We start from the raw sequence: 26590 nt of genomic DNA, 5'->3' as shown, positions 1-26590 counted from the left end.
ATGTATATTTAAGGGGCCACAAAAAAAGGACTTGGGGGCCTGGTTTTTCCCCAGGGCCTCCAATTAAATAGCCTGGCCATAGACCATGAAACATTACACTTGTTTTTTTATTCAATTTTATAACTCTGTTGTATAAGAGTAGTTGTATAAGAAAGTCTGGTTTGATGTCACTTTTTCAGGGTGGCTGTGGCTCAGTAGGTAGAGTCGGTTATGTCGCAATTAGAGGGGTTGTAGGTCCGATCTCCAGCTTCTGCCGTCACATCTCAATTCGTCCTTTACTTAACTCCAATTTGTTCCCACTGCTTTATCAGTGGTATGTAAATAAGTATGGATCATTTGAATGAGATTAGCTAATACTGATGGTCAACTGTCTGTAGCAACCTCTGCCATCAGTGTGTGAAAGTGTTGTGAATGAGGTGAAAGGGTGTGAATGGATAGGTGTGACCTGCTGTGTTAAAGTGTTCTGAGTAGTTAAACGACAAGAAAAAAAAACGCTATAAAAGCTGAAGTCTTTTTACCATTACCATAGTCAGTGTGTTTAATTTGTGTTCAAATTTTTATCAAACTGGATCTGAAAACTGGAGCATGCGCAGAACACCTAGTCCAGTCTGGTTTTATCAACAAGTAAATCACTGTCCAACTGCATTGTGTGCTAACCTGTCGTTGAGAAATTAAATTTAGTATAATTTCAGTGAGATCAACATGTTTACATGCATTTAAAAACTCAGTTTTAGTCAGACTAACACAATCATTTGACATTTTCTAACTGTATGAAAACATAGCACATGCAAAGCCATAACAAATACACTCAAAACTGCCCCAAAGAGTCAGATAAGCTACCTTACAACCCTGGGTTTGAGTAATTGAGTCCATTATATACCCTCATGGGCATCTTAAGTGATGTGTGTGTAATTATCCCCCCATTCTTGATTCCCAGAAATAATTTAAGTCATCAACTGACCTCATAGGGCAAACAAGAGACTATTGCAAACTGCTTTTCATCTACTCTCTACTTTCAATTTCCTGTACAATTTATGTAATTGGAGTCATTTCTGAAAAAAAATCCATGTAATTTAATTAAATGAAGCCATTGATGTATTTCCAAAAGAAGCAAATAATAATTCAGTAATCCCAGATTTCACATGATTTGTTATGCAACTCTTTTGACAATGAATGCAATCATCCCTTAGCACACTGTTATTACATAATACCAACAGTGGATCTTTTCTCCTACTTATTAGACTTCATTCTAATTTTAGGTCATAATCCCGGAGACATTAGAAGTACTGTGTAGATAAAGCAACTTTTATTCCACTAGAAAATGTATTCAATAATTTGCCTAGCGTTCCTTCAGAAATTGTAATCTGATTAAATGCAAAGCAGACATGAGTCGTCTTTGCAAAACAGCAGGCAACTTGACTATTACCTGTTACTGATGAGTTATGGTAGAACAATGCAGTTTGTCACCTGCAGCTCTCCATGTACCAGCTCTCTCTGGCAGCTCCCTCATGTTCCAGTACTGCAAGCAATATTTAAAACTGATAGGCTGTCAGAAAATGCTCAATGTGTTTCTCAAAGGCTGAAGTCCCTTATTTTTGTCAAATCCTTCATAGCATGGCTCTCTTAGAAATATTAGGATTCAAACAGGCAGCTGACTGTAGAAGTAAAAGATGAGGCCAGGCGTGGAAAGTAAATGTAGTTTGGGGAGAATTTTGTGGTTTAAAATGTTAAAAAGACTCCTTTTGAAAGGTTAAACATTTTTTTTGTCATGTTCACCTGCTTGTAATTAATTAATGTCTAGAACCAGTAATGAAATGCATTTTTTGTCTGTAAGTAGATTCTAAACATACAGAGATTGTATCTCAGTTTTTCTTGAAAGCTTTCTGTGATGTAAACTTTTTTTATGATACCAATAAGTATGAAAAAGGCCTTATTTACCCTGTTTCAACTATTCACATTGTTTCGTGTGATATATAATTTTACTTTGATTTATCTATTTGCTACTGCTTTGTTTTTAGGATATACTAAGGATTATGTTTGACATTGCTACTATTATTGTTTAGATTATTTGAGTATTTAATTATGCTTCTATTTTGATAGAATATGTAGTTTTGGCACAGAGTGACATGTAATTTATGGGCAGGCACCAGGTAACATGAATTTTTTTTTGACCAGAAGGGCATAAGGCTTGTACGTTGCACCAGGAAAACAACATATTGTCTGTGGGAAAACTTGTTGAAAACACAACTGAAACCACTTTTTTTTTTGCTTGTACATAAGCATTTTTTGATCCTGCGTGAGATCCACTAGCCCCGTGTCACAGTGATCAGTTTGACTATGAGTTTCTTAATTGATAAACACAAATTGCTGCTACAAACCCATTTATGACCATTATGTCCCTTTGAATGCAAAGCAGGATACTCTGTTTACAACAGCAACAATTTGCACAGACATGATGTTGTTCAAAGAGAGCAGACAGGAAACTGTGAGACTACTAACAGTGACAGAAAAATCTCAAAATTCATGAATATATTTTCTCATGTAAAATGCGATGGCTGAAGTGCAGCTTAAATCCATTGACAGAGACAAGTTCACACACTCCATCCATCCACCTCAAAATCATAGACTGACCATTCATTGAATAGCCTCCTGGGGTCCACTGGTAATTGTGCTGGTAGATCTTGGCTCAGTCTTCACCACAGTGGCCCAGACTCTTAAGACTGTGCCTCTTTTCCCCATTTTGCTTCACCACATCTTTCTGATACTTTCACAATCACAAAACTAATGCACAAACAATCAGAAGGTATCTTTATAAAAGCCTTTTTTTTTTTTTTTTTTTAGAGAAGATAGTTTGCATACTTGGGCACAAGAAAGGACTTCCAGGAGTGCATGGGTTTTAATAGAAATGTACTTGTTACAGAAATGCATCCACATCAGCTTAGCTTGGCTTCATGTCATATTTTATATCTCCACTGAATGACGTGTGCCTGAAGCCCAAAAACACAGGCACTGTCCAACAAGCATCCAAACAATCAGCCCCATTATTTCCAGTTACCAAATCCACACTGGTGGCTACCCGGCTGTTGTGCGGCGTAGCACTTTTCACCAGTGGTTTGCCTACATTTTTTCACTGAGCCCCGCCTTCACATATCTGAGAAGAACAGTGGCCCCCCATGACCCACATGAAAAAAAGTGACTTATTGCTGTCAAAAATACACATCACTTAGAATTGTTTTCATTATTTAAAGCCAAATAAAATAACCAACCATACAGTTGTTATGGCCAAAAGACATTTGTATGAAATATTCATGTGTTTTATCATGATTTTAGATAGTTTAAATGACCCTAAAGGGGTCCCCTACCCCAGGTGGGAAACCAGGACTTTACACCAATGCACTATTCCCAGCACGGCTGGTCACGTCTGGCAAAGTGTTTTCCTGAGAAAACAGCTGCTTTCTACATCTCGGCTGCAGAGTAGCAGCTCTGTTTGAGTGCACAGAAGAAGAAGTTTAGCTCCATTTTTCATTCAAGTTGTAGAATAAGTAGAAATACCACTGCTCTTTTTGTTTTGTTTTGTTTTGTTTTGTTTTGTTTTGTTTTGTCACTTACCCAGTGAAGCGGTGGGGTGATCAACGGGCAGGCTCTCACTTCTGTTATCAAGCACTTGGCCAAGCAGTGGCTGGTGGCATGTTTGAACTATGACGCACTGTTTCTGTTGTGTGCTAGGAGTGGCACTGACTCGATGTGATGTTGCGGCATCATTGTGCTTTGGGCTGAACACTCTGCTTTCTGCTTTCTCAAACACATGCAGTAAATAACCTGTGCTGTGATTCACAATCATGCTGACTACACCACTGTAAAGCCCTTCAAACACTATCAGTTTACAAGACATACCCTATGTAGTAACAGCAGTCTGTTTACACCAGCGATTACAGATACACATCAGCTTGGAATGGCTATGCAAATGCCCAACAAAAATGGAACCTGGTATCAGGATAAATACCCTAAAGAATATAACCAACACAAGTAAAACTAACCAGAAATGAACTAAAATGAAGTATACTTTTGAGTTTAACCATGTTTTCTCATCTCACTTTGTTTCTGAAGAACTGAGTGTGTGTTCGGACGGAGAAAGATGTTGTGGCTCTTGCCTTCTGAACTCCAAGAGCCAGCTCATCCACAGAGAGACCTCAGCATTGCCATCATCCTCCACCTCATCTTCTGTAGGTCCAGGATTATGTTCCCCTGCTGAAGCAAATTGAAATCTTTATATGTGATAATTGTATGCAAATTGCTCAGCTATCTCTACACTGTTTGTATTTGTGTTGTGTTTGTGTTTACTTAATTCTAGCTGCCACTTCCTGCATGGCTGTGATGTCCACAAGTCTGGTGGCCAGTCTTTTGCTTTACAAACACAGCAAGGTACATCCATCATCCTGGCATTTGTTTTGTCTGAAAAATTTCCCCCCTCAGTGCTTTTAGTGTTAAAATCTGTCCCTGGGCCTCTTAGGATCCATCAATAGTCCAAGAGGCTCATAAACAGAATTGGTTTTCGTGCTTGGTTATTAGAGGCTGACAGGGATTTTCTGAGTCATACCCAGCAGTTTCTCACTGATGTCACCAGATGGGTAATGCTTACATCTGAATCAGGAATGCAGCTTCTCTGTCCTGCTTCTCTGCAGGGTGCGAGTGTATCTCAGCTGTGTCGTGATGTGGTTTGGCTCACGGAGGAGCTCTTGTTCAGGAACAAAGATGTCGGATTCAGGGGGAGTTTAGTCGTGGTTGTCCTCTACGCCCTCTCGCTGCTCACCCCTCATGTCATCATCGCTGCAGTGCCGTCTAGGTTGGTTTCTGTCTGTCAAAAGAAAAACAAAAAACACAGATAAGCCCTATGCAGCAAAACTCTGCTGCTTATCAAAAATCCAATTTCCCTTTTATTGAAACTTCCATTACTGCCTTTTCTGTTTTTTCATCCATGTCTCTCTCCTCTCCTTGTAGAAAAGATCCTTTCATTGTGCCCCGTCCCTCTCTTTCTGCCACACTTCACCTCACCGTCCAGGCCCAGATTGTCACACAGACCTTTATTTTAGAAGCTGTTGGTGGTGAGTGACTTTTAATGCTTGTAGTTTGTGAAGCTGTCATTTTTTTCCATTTAACATTTAAGCCTAAATATCATTTTCAGACCCCTTGTACTGGAGGAACTTTATTTCTCGTAGGAGGCCTTGGCTGAAGCTCCAACTGCTGGCATGCCAGTATAGAAAATCCAGTTTGAGACGTGACATTTTTAAAGTTTAAGTACTTAATATTCTGAGGGTTTCAGTCATGCCAGGCTTCCAGCAGTGTCAGGGTCTGTAGCCGACCCCCCCCCCCAAACATAAAGAGACCAAAAAAAAAACAAACAAACATAAAGACAAGTGATGTGAGCAAAGGTCAGCTTTGGCAGTGCAGCTTTTATGCTGTTTGCAGTCTCTGTTTTTTCACATACTGTATGTTATTATGCTCTGAATTTCAAGTAATTTTCATGTGTGTTATGGCCTCCTGAAAAGAAATTCAGATTAAACTGAGGCTCAACAAAGGTAAACTACCAACATATAAAAAAGGGCACCACATAGAAATGATAGAAAATCCACGCGTTAACCCCAAAAACTGATCAATGTTAATAAATGGAAAAAATAGAAACTCCAGAAACCAAAGGTGGCTTGAAACCCCAGCAAAAAGAGCAAAAGATAAGAAGGTGCCAAGCCAACCATGAAATGGACTGCTGAACTCATCACTCTCCCTTAAAAGCTAACCGACAAGAAGAAATTAACCGAAGGGGGGGGAAAGTGGTGAAATCTTCCCCTACAAGATAGGATGACCATTCAAGCTCCTGATTTATCATTAGTAGTCACTGACACTATTTACATATGCCCGTTCTACTACAAGCAATTGCTTTTAAATGCTTGTTCTCAACCTAAAGGACCACTATACTCTTAGAGGACATTCAATTATAATATTAAATTGTTGTCAAAAACAGACCTTGCCAGTGATTCATGTTACATTCTGGATTTGGAGTGTCCCTCTAGAAAAATCTCTGTTGAAGGGCAGTTAGCCCTAGCACTTCACCCTACCCTACCCCCCCCAACCCCACCACCCCCCCACCCCCCAGCAAGAATCGGGGCACCCTACCTCTGGATGTAAATCCACAAAATGTAGGGGGCAAGGAGTATATTGCAATTGAGCCTAAAGACCCCTTTTCCTCCTGGAGTGCAAATTGCAGTCAGGAGGAGAGAAACCAGAGAGCCAGTGAGACAGAAAGAACTGGGTCGCATGTAGCATTGTGTTTGGTGAAGAGATTGAAATAATGTGCTGCTTTTGTAACAAGTGAACCATCCATGGACATCAGACAACAGAATATCAGTGGGAGTGCTTGCATTTACCCCCCAAACTGCTCTTAAAGATGAGGTTTTTTGTGTCATTTCCACACAACCAGTTTAGTGGAATCAGGGCCTATGTCCACAGCCAGCGTTTTTAGCCCCGGCAGTGCCTATAACCTCATTTTCTGAGTGCTTCTTACCAGCATCCTTGTTGCTACATTACAAAAACATGACTCCTGCTTTCGTCTGCAGAATCTGTAACATTGTTTTAAAATAGACCAGTGCCATCCAGACATGAGCAGAAGCTGTAGGCCTGTAAACTTTACCCTTAAAAAAAGACAAATAAAGACAAGTCAGATCTGTATCTCTTCCACCATCATCAGAATTCCCACCCCTTGTGGGAGAAGTTAAATTGGCAGGTACAGCTCTGTTTCAAAAATTAAACAGTTTCAACTGAGAGTGATTGAAGTGTGGTGACAACAGCTTTCTGCTCAGAATACTGGACTACATTTGTTTTGTTTTTGAAATACATGCTGCCAGTGCTGAAAATGCAGGCTGTGGAAATAGGCCAGTAGTCTTTGCACTGATAGAATGACTGAAAAGTTCACCAAATACAAAATAAGAGCAAGGTGAATGAAAACAAGGAAAATTTTACAGTGTACTTATCTATTGCATGGTTAAAGCATAATGCCAAGGCATCTAGATTTGCTTCTTTTGCCTCAGGGGATACGCTTGATAAAGATGAAGGTCAGTGGAGATAGTCCATCACAATGCCTTGGTTTCTTAAATGGTCCTTTTCTCATAAAAAGCTTTTTTATCAACTTCAACCTTTTTTCTCAACTCAAAAATACAAAATATGCACATTTCACAGGAGCACAAACCTCTGATCCCTTTCTCCTTGCTGTGCTGCATGCTGCAGTTTGCCATTTCATTCAACAACTAATTGCAGTCACAGCTGAGAGTTAGATGAAAAGGTCATATCGTAATCACTGACAAGCAGCATACCAGGATTTTAATATACAAAGCCATGCTTTCTTAGTTGGATATAAAAAAAACATCCCAAGGAGGGCTTAAAGCGAAAAAGCCCACTTTAAAACTTCTTCATACCCATTCGAAGTGTGGTGAGGCTAGTTTCTATCACATGCATCTCACTACAGGAGTGAACTTCAAAAACAATCTTAGAGACACATATCCCTCTGAGAGTGCCTAAATATGTACTGGCTGATATCAAAATTCACTTTGGAAGATTGTTTTTATTTTGAGTTTCTAAGTGTGAGAGACGATGCCTCAAATAATTACTTTGTGTGCATTGTAAACACTTGGTTGCAAGTTGATTTAGTCAGTGTAATTTGACTGAGACAGATCTAGACAGAATGTTGTGCTGGAAACAGAATTAAAGCAATTATCATGCTGTTTGTAGCTGATGCAAATTTGCAATAACCATGTCGTAGGCAGACTTCACAGTTGCCTCTTGTGTCTCTGAGGGGAATGTAGCCAGCTTCAATTAGCTGCTTGTCTCTTGTCATGAAGAGAAGCTAATACTCCTAGCCAAATAAGGCTGATAATATTACCATTGTCATTGGCATCATATGCAACATATTAAGCATTCCTAGCATGCAGCGTCTTTAGAGCTACATACTCAAATGCAGGATCACAGAGATACAGGCTACAATTTACCCGAGTGACAACACATAAAACATTTAAAAACCTCAATGCAGATAAAGCCCCGGCTAGCCATTTACTGCATATTTACTCTTTTATTAGACAATAATAGGAGCACATTAGTGTGGCTGTTCTCAGCAGGTGTTGTGATGTTCTAACAGCGCTGTAGTGATATTTCCAAAAACAAATCTACATGGGATTATTTTGCACCTCACAGTTTATAACCCATGCCTACATAATATTGCAGAAAGGAGGTCCCCTGAATTTAACCAGCCATAAAGTATGAGTGTTAGGGGCTAGGATGGTTGATGGCCTTGTTTTTTATCAGACTTGTATGCAGAAGACCAGAATTAATCTTCTGTAACAGATCAGCAATTTTGATTTGCAATTTTAATTATCTTAGCCATGATTTCCCGAGACTCTGCCAAATGCAAATGCTGCAGGAAGTGAGACAGAAAATTGCCAATGAGTATTTTTCTTTCCCTCAATATCATTCAATTTGCCGATAGGGTTGGAAATAGCATACTGCATATGAAAATTATTATGCATTATGATTATGGTAATCATCTAATGTAAGAAAGCCAAGGTTCCAAATCCTCTTCAAGTTTTGGCTAATTCTTTTTCTCTTCAAAATAAAAAAAAACAGTGTTTACTGTGTTCCTAAATTCTACTCTCACAGGCAGACTGTTGTGAAGCAATGGATACTGTAGCCATATATTTGGCCTTTTTCATGGAGGTACAAGTAAATACATTGACTTATTTTTGATCTATAGTTTGTTTCTTTCCCTGTATGATTCATTATAGCATCATGGCTTTCTTTTAGTAGAGATGCATAAGAACAAAAAAAGGATCCCAAGTTTATTTTTTCATTAAAGCTGAGAGAAAAATACCACCCACTGCTGTTTATTAAGTCTGCTCAATCCCTCCTTGCTGTGTAGATGATGAGAGATGGGTCCACACATGCCCTGAAGAGAACCAAAAGCACACACAAACTTGGATACAGAGATGTGCTGAGGAACTTCCAGACTACAAAATAAACTCCAAATGCATTGACAGGTGGAGGCAGTGGACAGTAGTTTGTGCACCCCATGTGCAGAGTCTATAGTCCTTGAAGCAGGCGGTTTGAGATCAAATCCAACTTCTGGCTCCTTTCCCACATTATTCTCTCTGACTTTTTGACTCCATCCACTATCCTTTCTCTCAATTAAAGGCACAAAAGCCACAAATGATAATCTGTAAATGCAACTGGGAGGGCAGGTGTAAGAGAACTGAGTTTCCCACAGAATGGCACTGTGGGCAGTGGAGATGGTTGCCCACTCTGCCTCTATCTGTATTTTTGATTGTTTCTTTCTACTCGGACAATATTCAGCAACAGTGTGTTGTATAAAGATGCTCAAATAGCATCACTCACTGTCAGAAATGTCTCACTCAGTATTCAGTAATCATAGCAGATTTGGTGCATGTGTAAAGGCTTATTATTGGTGAGGTAGCGTATCACAAAAACATCCACAAGTGCAGAAGAACAGGATGGTATCAACAGCAAGAAACTGCATAAAATTTTGAAACATCATATGAAGCTTAACTTATAACATGAGACATCTCACCTCGATTTACAAAATCAGTGGACTATTTGATGTCTCTTTCACATTTGCAGAAAGTGATTATAAATGCTTTTTAATGTAAATAACTGTCAGCAAATAAACTTAGTTGGCTTTAAATATACCTAGGCGGCCCACCAAAGTACTGTCAATGCATGGGAAACACTGGAATGAGATAGTTTGTGTATTAACACTTGAAGAGTTGACAAATGGAGTCCAATTAAAATATAGAAAATATAAATTAAATAATATACATATAGAAAGTCTAGCTCTAAAGCAATGTTGATATATGTAAATTATTGTTTTTTTAATCAAAAAGCCTGTGATTATTTATCATTTGACAGCACTAAAAATCAGGAAAGCTTTCTGACAAGTTTTTTAAGATGAGAAAACATGGTTACTGAGTTTGTTGACCTGATTACAGCATGCATAAAATGCACATACATATGTACAAAATGACAATATATACAGTGCTTAATAAATTTATTAGACCACCACCCCGAGTAAGGTTAATGCCACAGCTGACCTAAATTAACAGCATTGGTAATTACCAAAATCTTTTTTTTATGTTTCTGCAAAGGTTAATACACCAATATGTAGAAGCTCTTTAACCAAAATGATATTTTTAATGCTAAGATATAATTATTATTGTTATCCATGAATTTTCAAATTTACTGATTTACAAAAAAACTGAAAAAATAGTAAAGCACATTAATATTTCTTGATTAATATGTCAAATTATAGTTATTTACTTGCAGTCCTGAACAGAAAAATAAGTTTTAGTGGTTGAATGTTATGCTTGATTAATTTCTGACTTCTCAGAGAAGCCCAGTGAGCCGGCTCAAATTTGGGTATAAAAAGGTGAATTCAGTTTGAAAGTCCTCATTCCTGTTCAAAATGGTAAAACGTGGAGAGCTCAGTGAAAATGAAAGAGTCCGCATTAAAGCACTTCATGATGCTGGATGGTCTCTGAGACAAATAGGGAAAGACATAAAGTGTTCTCACAGTGTGGTCAAGTATGCTTTCTGTTACGGCCTGAGTGTTAGCTGGACCAAGAAGGCAGGAGACAAAAAGGCAGTTCAAAAAGTTCTGTTTGTTGTCTCAAAGGAGACACAAAAATAAACACAAACTAAGAATACCCCTGCAGGCTGTGGCTGCTGAAGGCTGGCTGACCATCAAACTGAAGCCCACGGCAAACTGAGGCAGCAAGGCACCGATCTAGAAAACACAAAGAAAAGGTTATCAGAATAGATCCAAAGTTCACAAATTCTACAAAAAAGCTTTCACTTGGAGAATCTGAACTTGCACTACCAAACAAGACGGAATTATTTGGCAGAGTGCTGGAGGTTGAGCCGGTCTTTTTGGAGGAGGTGAGTGATTGAAGAGTGACATCAGGTGTGCCCTGCTGCACTGCCAGAAAGTAGGTCAGCCACGCCCCCTCAGCCACAGCCTGCACTGCTGGGGAGAAAACCAAGGCACAACAGAAACTTTCTAGAGAAAAGAAAAACAAGAGTAAAGGCACTATAAACTCAGATCATAACACTTTGGAGTCAATTGCCGAGACTGATACTTACAAAATGCACCAAGGAAGAGGCAGGAAACCAAAGTTAACTGAAGCAGATGTCAGACACCTCAAGATTTTAAGTACTAGAGACAGAAGGAAGATCACTGCTGATCTTCAGGCAGAGATGAATGCTTCTAAATCAGAGTCTGAGAAAGTCTCCAGAATGACCATAATCAGATGACTGACGGAGCAAGGCTTAAAGGGAAGAATAGCTGCTAAGAAGTCATTATTGAGGCCTGCAAACATCCAGAAATGCCTCAGATTTGCCAGGGAGCACGAACACTGGACCGTTGATGACTGGAAGAAGGTACTCTGGACAAACGAGTCCAAGTTTGAACTCTTGGGTCAGCATCATCGTGTTTATGTCCACAGAAAAGCTGGAGAATGTTTTGATGCCAGGTGCATTGCTCTCATAGTGAAACACTGTGGAGATTCCATTATGGTATAGGGTTCCATTTGTGGATACGGCGTGGGTAAATGAGTGAAAATCGACGGTATCATAAACAAGAACGTCTACCACAACATCTTAGTGCATCATGGAATCCCTTCTGGACTGAATCTGATAGGTCGTGGGTTTATATACCACCAAGACAATGACCCCAAGCATATTCTACTTAATTCTTTTAACAGACCAGAATGTTTTCTTTTTTTACCTGACAGTTTCGACTGCTCACTTGCAGTCTTCCTTAGAGTGGTCACGTAATGTTGCTGTGACGTGTCTCGTCAGCTAATTTATACAGGTTTTTGGCGCTGTCTTCTTACCAGTAGGGGCAGGACGACAGCGCCATCTGCAGTCTGACCTCTTCAGGACAGCATCCCAGGTGTGTGAGAGCAAAAAAGCCCCCTCGTCCCGGTTGATAGTCCTGTGGGCACGCTTCCGTATTTCTATTGTTTCTTTTAACCAGCGACTGTGTTTGTTGTCCTCTGTCCCAATGATGTTTGCTCCATCCCAGTCCATGATGTGTTTTTCTCTTTTGCATTGGTCGGAAATGGCAGATTTGAGTTGTTCTTGTTCTGCTTTGTATTTTGTTGCTCGTGTGCATGCTCTTGCGGTTTCCTTTTCACATTCTGATCTGTGTTCCTTTTTTCGTGTTCTGAATGCCCTTCCTGTTTCACCAACATATGTGTTATTGCAAGACATGCAGGGTATTTCATAAATGACGTTACATTTGTATGCCGGTTCTATTCTATGTTTTGGGTGGACGTTTTTTATATGGTTTTACTGGTGTGTTTATATTGTGTTTTTTCATTGCCCTCTGCACTTTTTCTGCGAGGGGGCTTTTTTGCTCTCACACACCTGGGATGCTGTCCTGAAGAGGTCAGACTGCAGATGGTGCTGTCGTCCTGCCCCTACTGGTAGGAAGACAGCACCAAAAACCTGTATAAATCAGCTGACAAGACATGTCACAGCAACATCACGTGACCACTCTGAGGAAGACTGCAAGTGAGCAGTCGAAACCGTCATGTAAAAAAGAAAACACTCTGGTCTGTTAAACAAATTAAGTAGAATAAGTTACTAGTGGACCAAATGAACCTCACTGGACCCCAAGCATACTTCAAAGCTGTGCAGAGACTATTTGACCAAGAAAAAGGAATCTGGAGTACTGGAACTGATGGACTGGCCAAGTCAAAGTCCAGATTTTAATCCTATTGAACAAATTTGGGATTTAGTAGATTCAAAGATTGATCCCACAAAAGTTTCATCTAAAGCAAGTCTGTGGGAACAGCTAGAAACTATTTGGAACTCGATAACAAAAGAGACTGTGGAAAAATACGTAAAAACAATGCCAGCAAGAATGCAAGCTGTTATCAAGGCCAAAGGAGGCCATACAAAATATGAAGTTTTTTGGTTATAATGTGTGAAAAAGGACTATTTAGTTGTTTCAGTTTGTTATTTGCCAAATGAATAACAATAACATTTTTAGTTTTAAACAAGTTTTTGAAAGATTTCTAAAATATTTATGTTTTCTCGTTTTTATGACAGGTGGTCTAATAAATTTTTTAAGCACTGTACATGCTAATTGTAAAGCACATGTGAGGATATATTATTTTGAGATAATTCAGTAAATTTTTGCACAATGTGATAAAAAAACACTTTAGTCCTCAGTAGCTTCAAGAAAGATTATTAATGCACTTCTAGGCTTGAGGAGGCTGTTTAAGGACATGAACTATCTTGATATTAAGACTTTCCCACCAACACATGAAAGCAGGATAATAGGGATGAAAAGTATAAATAAAGAGATAAAAACTTGTGTAAATGGCAAAACCCTGGATTCTATTTATCATCAAATCCCCTCAGCTGATCCATCAACTGACTGTGTTTAGTTTCTGTTTTGAGATGTTTTGCTAACACATTAAACAAAATCTGTTTATGTAAGATAATACCAAACGCCCATTTCCTCGGAAAGTTCACCATCTGAAATTTTTAAGTGTTTATTTTCAACGTGAACTAAAGTGTTTAAGTGTTTTTCAACCTAGCGTGCGCGGTGTCGGCTATGCTGTGTGAGGTTGCCCGCAGCGGCGTCAGCAGCAGGGTGAGGAGCAGCGGCGTGGACGGAGACGAGGTGAAAGGTGACATGGAGTTCGATGTGGCGCTCTGCCAGTCTGAGCTGACAGAGAGAGCCCTGCAGCTCTGCCATCTCCTTCCTCCAGGCGTTATGCCAGTGAGTTTCAATTTATATCACACACACACACACACACACACACACACCATCCACAAAGTGTGGCTCGTTCAATGGATGTTTAATGGAGCTGAACAGCCATTCATCCTGCTCTGCTGCCTCTATCTCTGGCAGAGAAAGGTTTTAGATTGTGTGCGTGTGTTTGTGTGTCTCTGTGTTTGTGAACGTGCTCCACTGGGCTGACTTCAAGGGGTCCATATCAGAGCCAGAAATACTATTCCTCTCTCTGTTTGCCTACCTTTTATTTCGGCTGCTGCTCTTTCTTGTCTCTTCTGTTTGCATTAGTTTCTCACCCTCCTGCCAGCCCTCTCTCTTTCTCCTCCTCTGATCTCTGCTGCATCTTCACCACACACCTCATGTTCTCCGTCAGCTGTCTGCTCAGATATGTGATGGGACGAAGCTGTTTGTGCCTCTAACCTTGCTTCATCATTCAGCTTACCAAATCCCTCTCCCTTTTTCTCTTTTATACCTTTTTTCTGTCTTGTCCTCTGACTCAAAACACTGCGGCTATGCTGCGAAAGTAGAATCACTCTCCTCTCTGGTTGCTCCTGTTTCTTCACCATGTCCACTGTCTTCACCGGGAACATGCTAGCTCTCTCCTGGTGCAGAGATCCTCAACCCCCCCACCCCTCACACCTCAACAGGAAACCATTAGACACAGAGCATGCACTATAGATGACCTCACACACTCCCTGAACCCATCTTTACTATCCTGTCATCTGGTCATGGATTGAGATCCTGGCCTGGAAATGGGTTGTCTATGGCAGCTTTAGTCTGCTCACTCAACAAAACACCCTGTAGCTGTCATATATATGTGGGTGCTAGGTGTATAGGTATGAGTATATCACTGTGAAGGTATTGAATGCTTTTCATTCTGTGATATTGAGTACCGTGCATCATTTATGAACCTGTGAATTTATGTAATGCTTTGTAGGACTTTGGAAACTCATGGTGCATTCCCATATGTGGTGCCTGTTCAACTCTGCTTGGCTATTCAGTTGTGGTAACAGACGGTTAGTTTTTCCATTGGTAGTAGTACCTTTTCAGTATGGGTGGGGTTATTATAGCACAGCTGGGAGAAAAACCTCATTGAGTGGATTTTTTATTTGTGAGATGTGAACTGTAATCATCAAGATCAAAACAAAAAGTTTGAAATGTTTCTCTTTTTATGAGAGGAATTTAGAATTTATGGAAATGTCACCTTCTGAAGTAAATCCGTAGAAAATGAACCTTTTCATAATATACAATGGCAGTAGTGTGCCTGATTCTTGACTTGTGACTTTTTGTCACAGCAAAGAGGCAAGTTTAGTTCGAGATACGATTTTAAGCAGTGAGACAGTGTGATTTTGAAAAGTACAGGAGGATTTGTGAAGTCACACAGCAGGTTGAAGTCAAGGCTAAAAGGGGTTTGATTTCTTTGTTGGACATCCCACTGGTGGATGCTCCTGGTAGCATTATTCTGACCACTCAGTGGTCAGCAGTGTCTTGAAATCACTTTTTAGGCTAAGCTCACTTGGAACCTTGCCAGAGGTAATAAAAAAAGAACAGGTACACTAATGGAAATGGAAAAGCCAGTACCACATGTGGAAAAGAACCACAATTTCCTTGGAAAGCACAAGAAAGAATAAACCTGTTTTTCTCTTTAATGCTTTTCTTAGTTTATTCCGGTTCTTCTGTTATTCCCTGTCTTTATTTCTTGCTATCTCTCTTTCAATTTCCTGTTCAAATAAGCCTTATGGGCATAACAGACCAGAAACCTGTATTGACAGTACTCAGAAGATGTGACCATTGACTCATGGTTGACAGATTAAGCAGTGTATTAGCTAATATGATATAGAAACAGGCTATAAATAGCAGTTAATTAAGTTAAAAACTGTAACACTGCAGATTGAATTAAACATTTCTTATAGAGCGTGCCTTCACACATGACAACAGATGCCAGTTTTCTGCTAATACTGATGAGTGACTTTTCTTCCCTTTCTCTTTTTTTCTTGCTCTTTCTCTTCCTTTCTTACTTTTGTCCTCATCTAATCTTGCATCTTTTGTTCCCTTTCTTTCTCACTCATCCTCTCTCTCCCTACCCTTCTCTCTTTGTGTCTGATCTATAAATGCTCTTTTTGCACTCATTGTTGTCTTCTTTTCCTTTTTCTCCATTTTTTTGGTTCTTTCTTTCCCTCTCTGATCTTTTCATGTAATTCTTTCCTTCTGTCTTCTCCCTGCCTGTCTCCCTCTCTTCAGCCGTGTCAGTCATCCCAAAGCTTTGCTCTGGACGCCGTTGACAGCCTGGTGCGCTGCGGAATCCTGATCATGGAAGAAGTGAGATAAGTTTACACATTTCTGAAGACTGAGTCTTTGCATTATTTAATAGCCTGCTGTTTTGAAAAAGATGTTTTGCTTTGAGTTCAGGTCATTATTTAAAAATGTAAGGCACTGGATCTGCCTTTTATCTGCAGCAACCTTCATCTCTTCTAAAAAGAACACTTTATTTGTTTTGAATTGAGTTTTAATGCATAAGAAGAAGAAAACGAGCCAGATCAAACTCAGGGCTAGGTCTTAAAACAGTGTCTTTGGACCAATCTAACACCCTGATATTTGACGTCATCTTTCATGACCTGGGAAAACAACGCCAGTTTGCACGTAATTAGATTCACGTACAGTGGATTTCAGGCACCTTTAGCTGAGGACCAAAGCAACAAAGTCATTGTCCTTGTTCAGTCAACTCTGTCAAGACCACTTTATATTGACTGCCAGATTTCCATCTGAATTGTTATATTCTTAGCTGTTTCAGTGATTCAGTGGTGTAGCCAGAGAGGCATTTTTCCTGGTAACCTTAAATATGTCTTGCTTTTACCATGGGAACATCAAGCATAATTGTTATAAGCTTAGGGATTCCCTTTAAGTCAAACATTTTAATGAGTGATACTGTGATTATAAAACTTTATAGACCAAGTCTTAATTGCTGAGTTTACTTTTGCTGCTCTGGTAGTATTTCAAGATGAAACAGGCAGCTGTCTTTTTCAACTCAAAAAAATGTATGAAACCCAACGTACGTAACCTGCGCAGCAGCAAACAACTGACACAAATGGGGTTTCCTTCCACCATTTTTGATGCACATTTTCCATGAATTATAAAAACTTGACCGGAAATTATAGATATTTAAAAGAAAAAATCTTCGAAATGCAAGGTGTTCACACTTGGAGGAGGTGGAAAAGTCTGCATATCAATAAATAGGTTTTGCTGTTGAAACTGCATTAAGCGAATATTTATGCTATCTCTGGATTAACATTTACACCCATGGCTGTAACTACAACTCTTCCTAGAGCATATGATTTAGAAAAGTCCTCCTCTGTTTTATGTCTTCACTTTCAAGATATAATCTTTGGATGATAATACATTGCAGCGTGGAGCCCTCTTCTATAGCAGTGATTTTCCATTTTTTATTTATGAGTAGCGCCACCTAATGCTTTACCTGCTGACTCCTTTTATTTCCATAACACTAGTGGATGGGAACACAAGTTATTTGCATTTTCTTTTGCTAAATTAAGAAGAAATATTTGTATTTATATATTGTATTTTGTGATATATTGTATTTGGATCGAAACCCCTGCTAAAAAGATGTATAGTAGATTCCTGATGAGCCATTATAGCACTTATTTTCTCATTTCTAATGTCTGTTCACTAATTCTTTTGCTCTGTTAACATTTCAGAAGAATTTAGCAAATGAAATAGGGGAAAACTGTCATAATAAAAACTATACAAGCATAATTTAAGATTAGTGTTATTTGTCAGAAATTCAGACTGTAAATATGGAGAGCATTTTTGTCTCCTTTTTTGAATATGATGCTAGATGCATTAAAAACAAAAAAAATGTTCTTACTGGGCTTTTGTGAAAAATAAACTGCCAGAATTGATCATCTGAGTAGATAAAAGTCACTGTACCTTAAACACAAGTACACAGAGGAGTTGAGACATATCCCTACTCTTTGCCACGGACAATGGTCTTCTATTCTACCTCCTGTTTTACCCTCCATCTTTTGCAGATTCCCCGGGATGTTCCCATCTGTGACTTCTGGAAGAGGGAGGGTACTCTGACCTGGACCACCACAGATGACCCGTATCATAGCGACTCTGACTGTGAGGAGCAGGACCTGCGCTCCTACAAGGTAAAATAAAGCACCACTGGACCTCTCTGTCTCCATAACATCTCATTTAGAGTAGCAGCAGAGGTTATTTGAAGGTTAAAATGTGCCATGCTGGGCTGACCTCCAAAAGATGGCAGCCTTGATGCCTTCCTACAGGGCACACACAGAAATAACACCACATGAAAAAGAACTTTGAAGAGTGTAAATCTCCATTACAAAGCACCTACACAGTTGAGTCACGTAGGTGGAATGCCAATTAGTGCTATGTGTCAGCTTTAAAAGAAGCCCTCACTGTCATGACTGTTATATGTGATTTGCCAAAGCAACAAAAGGCAGCTTACCAACTTCCAAAGGGAGCAGACAGACAGGGTTCAAAGTGTATCAGCCACCATCACTGCAAAGTGACTTTGAGGCCTCGAGAGTCCCGACAGTACACATTAAGTTGAACTATCAGGAGGATAGACATACACAGCTCGATGATCATCCACCATTATCCATCAGTAAAATGCTCTGGATTGTCTTTAGTGTTGATTCAGGTCTGATAAAAACAATGCTCACATTTTATGGACTTTTTCTTAAAAACAGACAGTAGAGCTGCCATTCAATGTTCTACATCAAAACACCATCTGTCTTTGAGGTTTAACAGATGTGTTCAGTGCTGCTTGTGTTTACAAACTGTTGCATCATAAAAACATGGCTATGAATGTTAAAAAAAAACACCTCCCTGTTTATTATTAGTCTTGACGTTTCCCTCAGTAATTCAGGTAAACAAGATTATGCAACACGAGTGTCCTGACTGAACTGGAAGCATAAATAAAATAGAACACTTGTGCAAACGTTGATTATGGCAAGCTCAGAAAATATTCCAGATACACAGTAAGGATCTTATTAGTGGTGATAAAGCAGTCCTGATATAGCACTGATGCCTTTATATGACCTCCAGACTCAAAAAAGACCATCTGCTAGAATTATCTCTGTACGGCAATCTTAATATCTGTCAATCTTGCGAGAAGTTTATTGCCAACAGGCAAGAAGTGGCTTGCTTTCATTTTCTATTTCTCTCTAATTTAAGATAAATTAACTCTTGATCAAGCTCAAAGAGTACAGCACAGACCAATTGTAAGCAGTACATGACATCTGTGTGGTAAGACAGCACATTAAGCTCAGTGAGACAGCTGTCATGTTCAGGCTTGGGATGTACTATAGGCATTAGATCTTAAATATCTGATACATTTACTTGCAGCTGCGAGGAGAATCTTGACCAAGTGTTGGTCTCCTGCATTCTCTCCAATAGGTGCTGAACATCATTAAATACTTTTTTTGTTTTTTTTGTTTTTTTTTTTTCATTTTCAGGCTGTCAGTGAGAGGAATGCTGCTTTTCTGTGCTGTGTACTTCTTTTATACGTCACCCTTACACAAGTTATTTTGATCAGTAGATTCAACTTGAGATTCAGCTGCTATTTTACAAACGCCTTTGTTAGAAAATTGAAGGATCACTTTAAACCAGCTTTGGTTAACTGTACAAAATAGTAATACTTCATTTTGCTCACCGCAAGCATGTTGACATACTAATCCAGCAAAGCTCACTCCAGCCCTTACACTAGTTTAAGATGTTCCATGGCATCAACATTTTTTCACTGAAGAAAAGCCTCATTGTTGTTTTTTGTTTTTTCCAGTTTCACTCTTACTTTTCTCTCTCTGCTGTACTTGCTGTTCTTCTCCTAGTGCATTGGCTCTGCTGCTCTAAGCTCTGGTGCTGAATGGGGATGGCAAACACCTCCATATCAAACAATGGAAAATATTCCCAGAGCTTATCCTCTGCTTGTTTTCAGTTTGTCTGAATAAACTCACTTCAGGTGGTCTTAGAATGAAGTCTGGCAAAAAAAAACATTTAATGTGCTGTAGGTATAAATCTTCAGAAAGTATCTTGCTCTTTCAGGGCTTAGAGTGTACACTAGGCTTCGCATTGTTTACTGACCTGCAGATCTTAGTTTTTCTAAAGGCACTTTTTAACTTGTTCCACTGTTTTTGTATGTTGCTTTATTTATTCAGGTTGATCTTCAGTGAGGCAGGCTCTATATATTAACAGGGCTTTTTATGGTTGTATTTTAACCCTACAGCTTTAGACTCAAGTAAGAGAACTCAGAAATAAATGAGCTTTGTTATTTTGGATGCCCTTTGTGAACAAGTTCACGTAAACCCTTAAAAGCTCAGGAGAATGGCTTCGGTGGGCCAGTTATTTCCCCACAGGCTTTCTAGTTATGATGCCGTTTACATCAACCAGCAATGATTATTTTTCAGAGCTTTGGGGCAGAGCTCACATGGACAAATTAACATGATTCCAACAGTTTACTTATTTTTCATTAATGGAAAAGATCTGAAAAAAAAAAACAGAAAAATCTTCTGGAAAATCTTGTGCATTCTTGGAAAATTATTCAAACACAGTTTTTGTAGGAATTCCCTTAAACAGACAACATTGCCGTCTGAAAGGACTTAATTATGTCAAGGTTCCCAGTAAATAGTGACAGTGTTTTATGGACAATAGTATTAAGAATAGGTTACACACTAGCAGCAGGTCTAGACCCCTATGAGTTGCCCCAGCTGTGCATAACTGCAAACGTTGCCTAGTTTGAACGTAAGTTCTTAATTACGATGAAGCTTACGCTCTCTTAACATTTAAGGTGTTGCACCAGCAGAGATAGTTTCAACATAGGTTTAAGTTATAACTTAAATCTTACAACTACCTCCTACAAGGTGTAAAGCCCTCTGTAGAATATTGTTGTCATAGTGATAGCTCTGAGAGGCGGGAAAACCCAGAGGGTGACGAGGAGTTAAGGATTTCACCGGCAATTTGGTGTTAGCACTGCGTTCTCCATTATAAGTAACACTGTTGTTTTCCATGAGCGAAGATAATTTCCACCATTCACTGTTAAATTATCTCCTGTTACTAGAGATTTCACCACTCGATGTCAGTGTTGTTATTTTATACTTGCTATAGGTTTAGGCTGTACGCTGTAGAAATCAAACTCCACCCATTTCAGACTTTTGAAAAATGCACAAAAAATGTGCAGTTTGGTACTGAGAGGAGGGAGGGGAAAAGGACGGGGTGTTCCAGATGAGGTGGGAGTGGCCGTGATGTCCCCTTGCCAGAAAGTGACACAGAGTCCCGCAGCACTGCTGCCTCAGAGCACCTCTTTTGAGGTGGAGGATTTTTCCCCTCCAGAGTCCTCTGAAACAGGCTATATTGTGGTGGTGGACCATGGTGGTCCTGGGCACTAACTGTTTGGGCCATTGGCTCCCGCACTGGCGTCACTAAAGTCAGAGCCGAGGCAGTGCAGGTGCAGGAGAGAGGATGGGAGTGGTTTCTGAACGGTAAAGTTGGGCAGAGGCGGTAACTTTTACCTACTGTAGAAACCTAGGATTCTACGTCACATAAGCAGCGCCTTTTTAGAAAAGATTTTTCAAAGCAGATGTCCTTTTGAGCTAATTAAAAGCCATAAAATGCTTGTTTTTATCAGTTTAGTGCAAATGTCAGAAATAACACCAGCACTGATGTGTTTGATCATAGTTCAGTCAGATGCTTCAGTGTACAGATGAAAAAACATGTTAGTCTTCACTACCACCATAAGATCAACCTTACGTCTCTGTGTTGCAACCGAATACTGACACAACTTAAGTTATAGCTTCACTAGTTTCAACCTAGAGTTTAGTGTGGACCTCATACCATAACTTAAGGCAGAGCTTACATATAGCTGGTGCCATAGGCTACTGAATTTTTTTCCCTTGATAACCCAAAGTTTGATGTATGAGATGAATTGTGTGACAACATTTGTTGAAGTTGAAGTGTACTTGTAGTGATTTGTAATCTTAAAGGTTTGTATTAGGACCCAGGAGCAGAGCCGGAGGCAGAGGAAGCAGTTTAAAAGGTTTATTGAGGGAGACACAGGAGTGAGGGAGGGGGGAATCCGGGTCCAGGGAGTGCGTGAATCTTCCAGGGAGTCGTGAGGTAGGAGGAGGAATGGGGAAACGAGTGAGTCTGGTGCTGGAGATCGGTGCGAGAGTGTGGCAGTCATGGCAGAGGTGAGCGAAGCACTGAGGGCACGTGGAGGCACTGGAATAAAACGAGGAGAAGGCAAATTAGTCACAGGAATAACAAACACGAGTAAACTTGCAAAGAATTATCTTTGTAGGCGTGTGAGGATCTCGAGAAGGCCTAGATACCACTGGGGAGCGGGAATCATCTGGCGCCTGAGTCTTCTCTGAGCAGAGCTTAAGAGTGAGTGCGGTGATTGCTGTGATGACGTGCAGGTGCGGAGGTGCCCGTGCCAATCAGTGCAGGTGCGCCCAACCTCTGTGAAGAGAACCAAAAACAACTCATGAGGGAGTGGCTCACAGGAATCTTTCAAAGTAAAACATGAGAATGTGCAATCACCACAGTACTTTCGTTTTTACACTCATTGGCTCTTTTTTTCTTTCTAGTTTTAATATATATTAAAGCATATATGAGGAAAAGTGGTTTTAATATCCAAACTATTATTATGAAATTGAATGACATACATATGTAGGTGCGTTACAATTTTTCTATGATGGGGTTGTCATTATTTCTAAGCATTTTAGAGTTCATGGTTACAGCCATAGACTGCATATCTTTTGATTCAGTCTTCACAGAAAGGAACATTTTGGTGTATGAGGATGATGTGTACCTGTCATAGCAGCTAAGTCATCACTGAAAATGACCTGGAAAAGTCATGGACAAAAATGTCTTGAAAAAAGTGGGAACCCTGATAAAGCCATAGTAACTACTGTTAAAGTATTAAGATACAGTATTAGTCAAATATAAACTCAATAATTGTAGAAAGGACTGCAGTAAAAATGAAAAAAGTAGACAAATAACAGTGTTGGCTTTTCTCATTTGACAGTTTTGAAACAATGATCAATATGACCTGACAATGCCTCACTATTACAGTCTGTCCTCTGTCCAATGTGTTAGTACACCATCCCAGGAGAAGCTTTATATCTCATTATTAGTTTGTATGGTAATGACCAAGGAATGAAGACAGTTTTAGAAGAAATGTGGCATTTTAATATATAAACTCAGTCCCATACATATTAAATGATTGTTAAAACCTAATAGACCCTGCAAAAGCTGCTATAATCATATTTTTACATTAAGCTGATTCTCAGGGACAGGACTCATTGATCAACATTACCGTGAGTGTGCCAGTGATAGTGCTCATTGTGCTAATTTCCAACCCTTTGACACGTGTTAAATTAGCCATTTAAAACCATCATGTATAATTAGTACAGCATAAAGCATAACATGAAGCAGCTGTAGACGATTAAAAAGCTCATGCAGCATCATGCAAAGTAGGGCGTGCACAATACAAGCAATTAATACAAAACAGTGTTAAACAGAGACAGGATATGCCGTAAGAACGTACCTACAAAAAAAAAAACATTACATAACAGAAGACTGAGGCAAAAACACCAAAAAGACTTAATCTAACTAATGCAGAAAAAGAGACAAAGAAAGATAAGGAAGCATGCAGTGATTTGGCAGTATGACACATTTGTATGCAAAAGAGAGGCTGGATGATGTATTTTAATTAAAGAATGTTCAAAAAACTGATTAGGGATTTCTTAATGGGACAGTGTTTTTTTTGCTTCAAGCTGTAAGGATTTTCTTCAATCAAAGAGCCATTAAAATTACAAAGCATCCTTCCTGAACAGCAAACTCTGCTCGCAGGACATAGCTAAATTAACAGCCATGAAATCATTTTATTAAAAAAAAACACAACTAAGTTTTATATTTCTTTAAAAAATAAAAAAGGTATACAAGCACATTCATATTTGACTCGAACAAAGAAGAAAAAAACTTGAGATTCTTGTACATGGGTACTGTTTTTGTGTGTCTCTGACTTACAAGTTCAAATTTACATAACTTAAAACCTTTTTTGTAGGAAACATAAACAAAACCCTGCCAGCCCTGGGACTTGAACCATGTGACAGCCTTTCTGTTGCTCAAGCAGTAGTTTTCTACATTTTGCTGCTGAATCCTGCAGTTGTAATCCTTCCTGTGTTCAAACTCCCACTCACTTGTCACTATGTGCTTATTGTGGCAGAAAATAAACTTTCTTCCCCACTCCCTCCCCCCTTATCATTTAACCCTCTCTGACCTCTTTTAGATAAGCCAACCGAGTCAGTGTCCAGAGATGCTCTTCTTCCTCTGCAGTATGCTGGCTGGTCATCTGAGGACGCTGTGCTGGACAGTCACCGGGCTGGATCTTTTCCACACACCACTGCCAGGTACATTTTCTCTGTGTTGTGGATGCTATAGGACATCTGTCTTTTTTGATATGCATAATGTCACAATGTCAGTTTTTTATGCAAGGGTGGACAAAAGTCTCAGGCCATCACTAGCCTTTTTTTTAACAGAGTTTAATGATGATTATCTTTGTAATTGCTCAGTTTTTTCATAATACACATATATACATTTTTAAAAATGTCTTCAGACTTCTATTTTCATTCAGCACATTTTGAGCTCTTTAAGGGAGACAGTCTTTTAGATTTCTTCAGTAATCTTTTGGTATATTATACCAAAAGAAAAGAACAGAAAAGGTCTCTTTATCGTATCAGCTCTTCCCAGAGACTATCTTAACGTTTCTGCATGAAGTATGATCCTGAACCATCAGTGTTTTTCTTTCTATCAGCTGTTTTCTATAGAAATGAGTTTACTGCATAAGCAAACTGCATAAGATCATGGCCATGCTTAAAAAATAAAACCACAAGGCACTTTCCAAAAGGAGTGGGATGATAATGGTGGCCTACGACTTTTGAAAAATACTTTATATTAATGGAATCCCTGTTGGAAAAAAACAAAACATTTAGACTTTAGACAGCTGTAAAAGCTGAATTTCCAACCATTGTTCCCAACCAAAGACCTTTCAAACCTGAGCGTTGTTACTGGTTATACATCAGTAAGTTCAAGCCTAGTATCCTGATTGGACAGGTGGCATTTCCATGAATATAAAATCACTAGGAATTTTTATATTGTGTGTAAGGATGCTTCACATAAGGTACCATTGTTCCATACCATGCCTGGGCCCAATTGCTCCCCCTTCTGATCTGCTATCACATCAATAACATTGTTCTGTGCCCGAGCACACTTAAATAAGGTTTAAAATGAGTGACAGGTTGGATCATTTATGCACCAACTCTCTTATTAAATGGCTTATAACTTCAATACTATAAGCCTTGATTATTATATTAGACCTTATTAAATAATGCTGATTGTTAAAATAAAGTGGCTCATAATTTTGGATTCAGTAGCCACAGTGGCAGGTAGGCAACCAAGTTAAATTCAAACCCTGTTGGACAGTTTTTTGAAAAGATAGCAGATGTTTAGAATTACTTTTGCAACTGTACACGCTGACTACAACTTGAGGTCATCGATAAGATAAATCCTAACAGACCCGTCTGTTACTTTACTTTGATGTGCGTTTAGAAAAGTGTGGGCAATTTGCTGAACTGGGGAAAGAAATTTCATTGTCATAATGACGTCATATAGCAGCTGCAACTCTCTGCCCTGTATCAGGGCACCAGAATGCGTGAGACAACTTCTCCAAGTGGACTCGGTTTTGGTGCTCAGGTGCAGCACGTTTGCATTCACACTGACCCAACAGAACTGAACTTTTGGCTCAGATCTGGACAAAGTCCCTTTAATATGAAATCACTCTTAATTTGCCTTAACCAGATTTTCTGGGGTCTTTAAAGTAGTATCACAGGTACAATGGCTTCAAAGTCTGGTGCATTTGGTCAGCATGAACAGGAGGTGGTCAAGTAGACTCAAGTGGACCAACTTTGTGAATGCTGCCAACTACTTTGTCCTAATGTGTACATACGCAAGTGTGCCATGGCAGAATGATGTTACAAATGTGAAAGCAGACCAGTGGGGAGGCGGGGGCAGTCGTGCTTGGGCATGGTACATAACAGTTATACCTACAATGTCCCAAGTTAAGCTACAGCAGAAAATGTTGGTCCTGGCTGATGTGGCCAGTACCTTTAAATTATGAAGTCACACACATACACACCAGAGGTTGCGTTAACTGAATATTCTCTGTCATTGACAGATTTTTTTTGAAGGATGATGGAGAATTTTGAAGGCTGTTCGTCATTTTGACGGACTGGAATGATGAGGATGAGCCTGCATTTCGGCGCACACACACAGACAGATGCATAGACCTTTACCATTTTGCACACACGGACTATCAAGGAGTTTATTTAATCTATTAGAAATCTTGTACCTAGTGGGGTCTCTCACTGACCTCAACATCGTAAATTAATGAAAGCGTGTTGGTCTCTGCTGCAGGTGTCTCAGTACACTGGTTGGCATGCTGAGTTCCCGCTGCTTCCACCTCGCTTGCTCACCACCAAAACCTCACTTTGAACACCAAAGTTTGCTATTTATCAAGTGGATATCAACCATGAAAATATAACAAGGAGATGGGTGAATGATGAGTCAGATCAGCGCCGGTTGCTTTATTCTCTCTTGCTCGCTGACCACCGCCCGACCTCCCTCTCTCTCTCA

The 26590-nt window shown here is 39.5% G+C and overlaps 1 protein-coding gene across 4 annotated transcripts in view; it reads left to right on the top strand.

The window, feature by feature from the left end:
* Positions 1-26590, top strand: part of gpat2 (glycerol-3-phosphate acyltransferase 2, mitochondrial) — a 180209-nt gene that overhangs the window by 147660 nt on the left and 5959 nt on the right. For 3 of the 4 annotated variants that reach the window (XM_041786461.1, XM_041786462.1, XM_041786460.1), the window contains 8 exons: positions 4108-4223; positions 4352-4422; positions 4683-4843; positions 4999-5102; positions 13659-13843; positions 16100-16177; positions 17902-18024; positions 24189-24309. In XM_041786461.1, the coding sequence (XP_041642395.1) occupies positions 4108-4223; positions 4352-4422; positions 4683-4843; positions 4999-5102; positions 13659-13843; positions 16100-16177; positions 17902-18024; positions 24189-24309 (959 nt within the window). Of the gene's footprint in view, positions 1-4107; positions 4224-4351; positions 4423-4682; positions 4844-4998; positions 5103-13658; positions 13844-16099; positions 16178-17901; positions 18025-24188; positions 24310-26371; positions 26437-26590 lie in introns of those variants that run through there. The other variant, XM_041786463.1, reaches the window with a different exon arrangement.

Source organism: Cheilinus undulatus, linkage group 5 (genome assembly GCF_018320785.1).
Source record: "Cheilinus undulatus linkage group 5, ASM1832078v1, whole genome shotgun sequence".
Classification (NCBI taxonomy): domain Eukaryota; kingdom Metazoa; phylum Chordata; class Actinopteri; order Labriformes; family Labridae; genus Cheilinus; species Cheilinus undulatus.
Note: the sequence above shows the minus strand (reverse complement) of the source record. Positions and strands in the feature narration are given on the sequence as shown.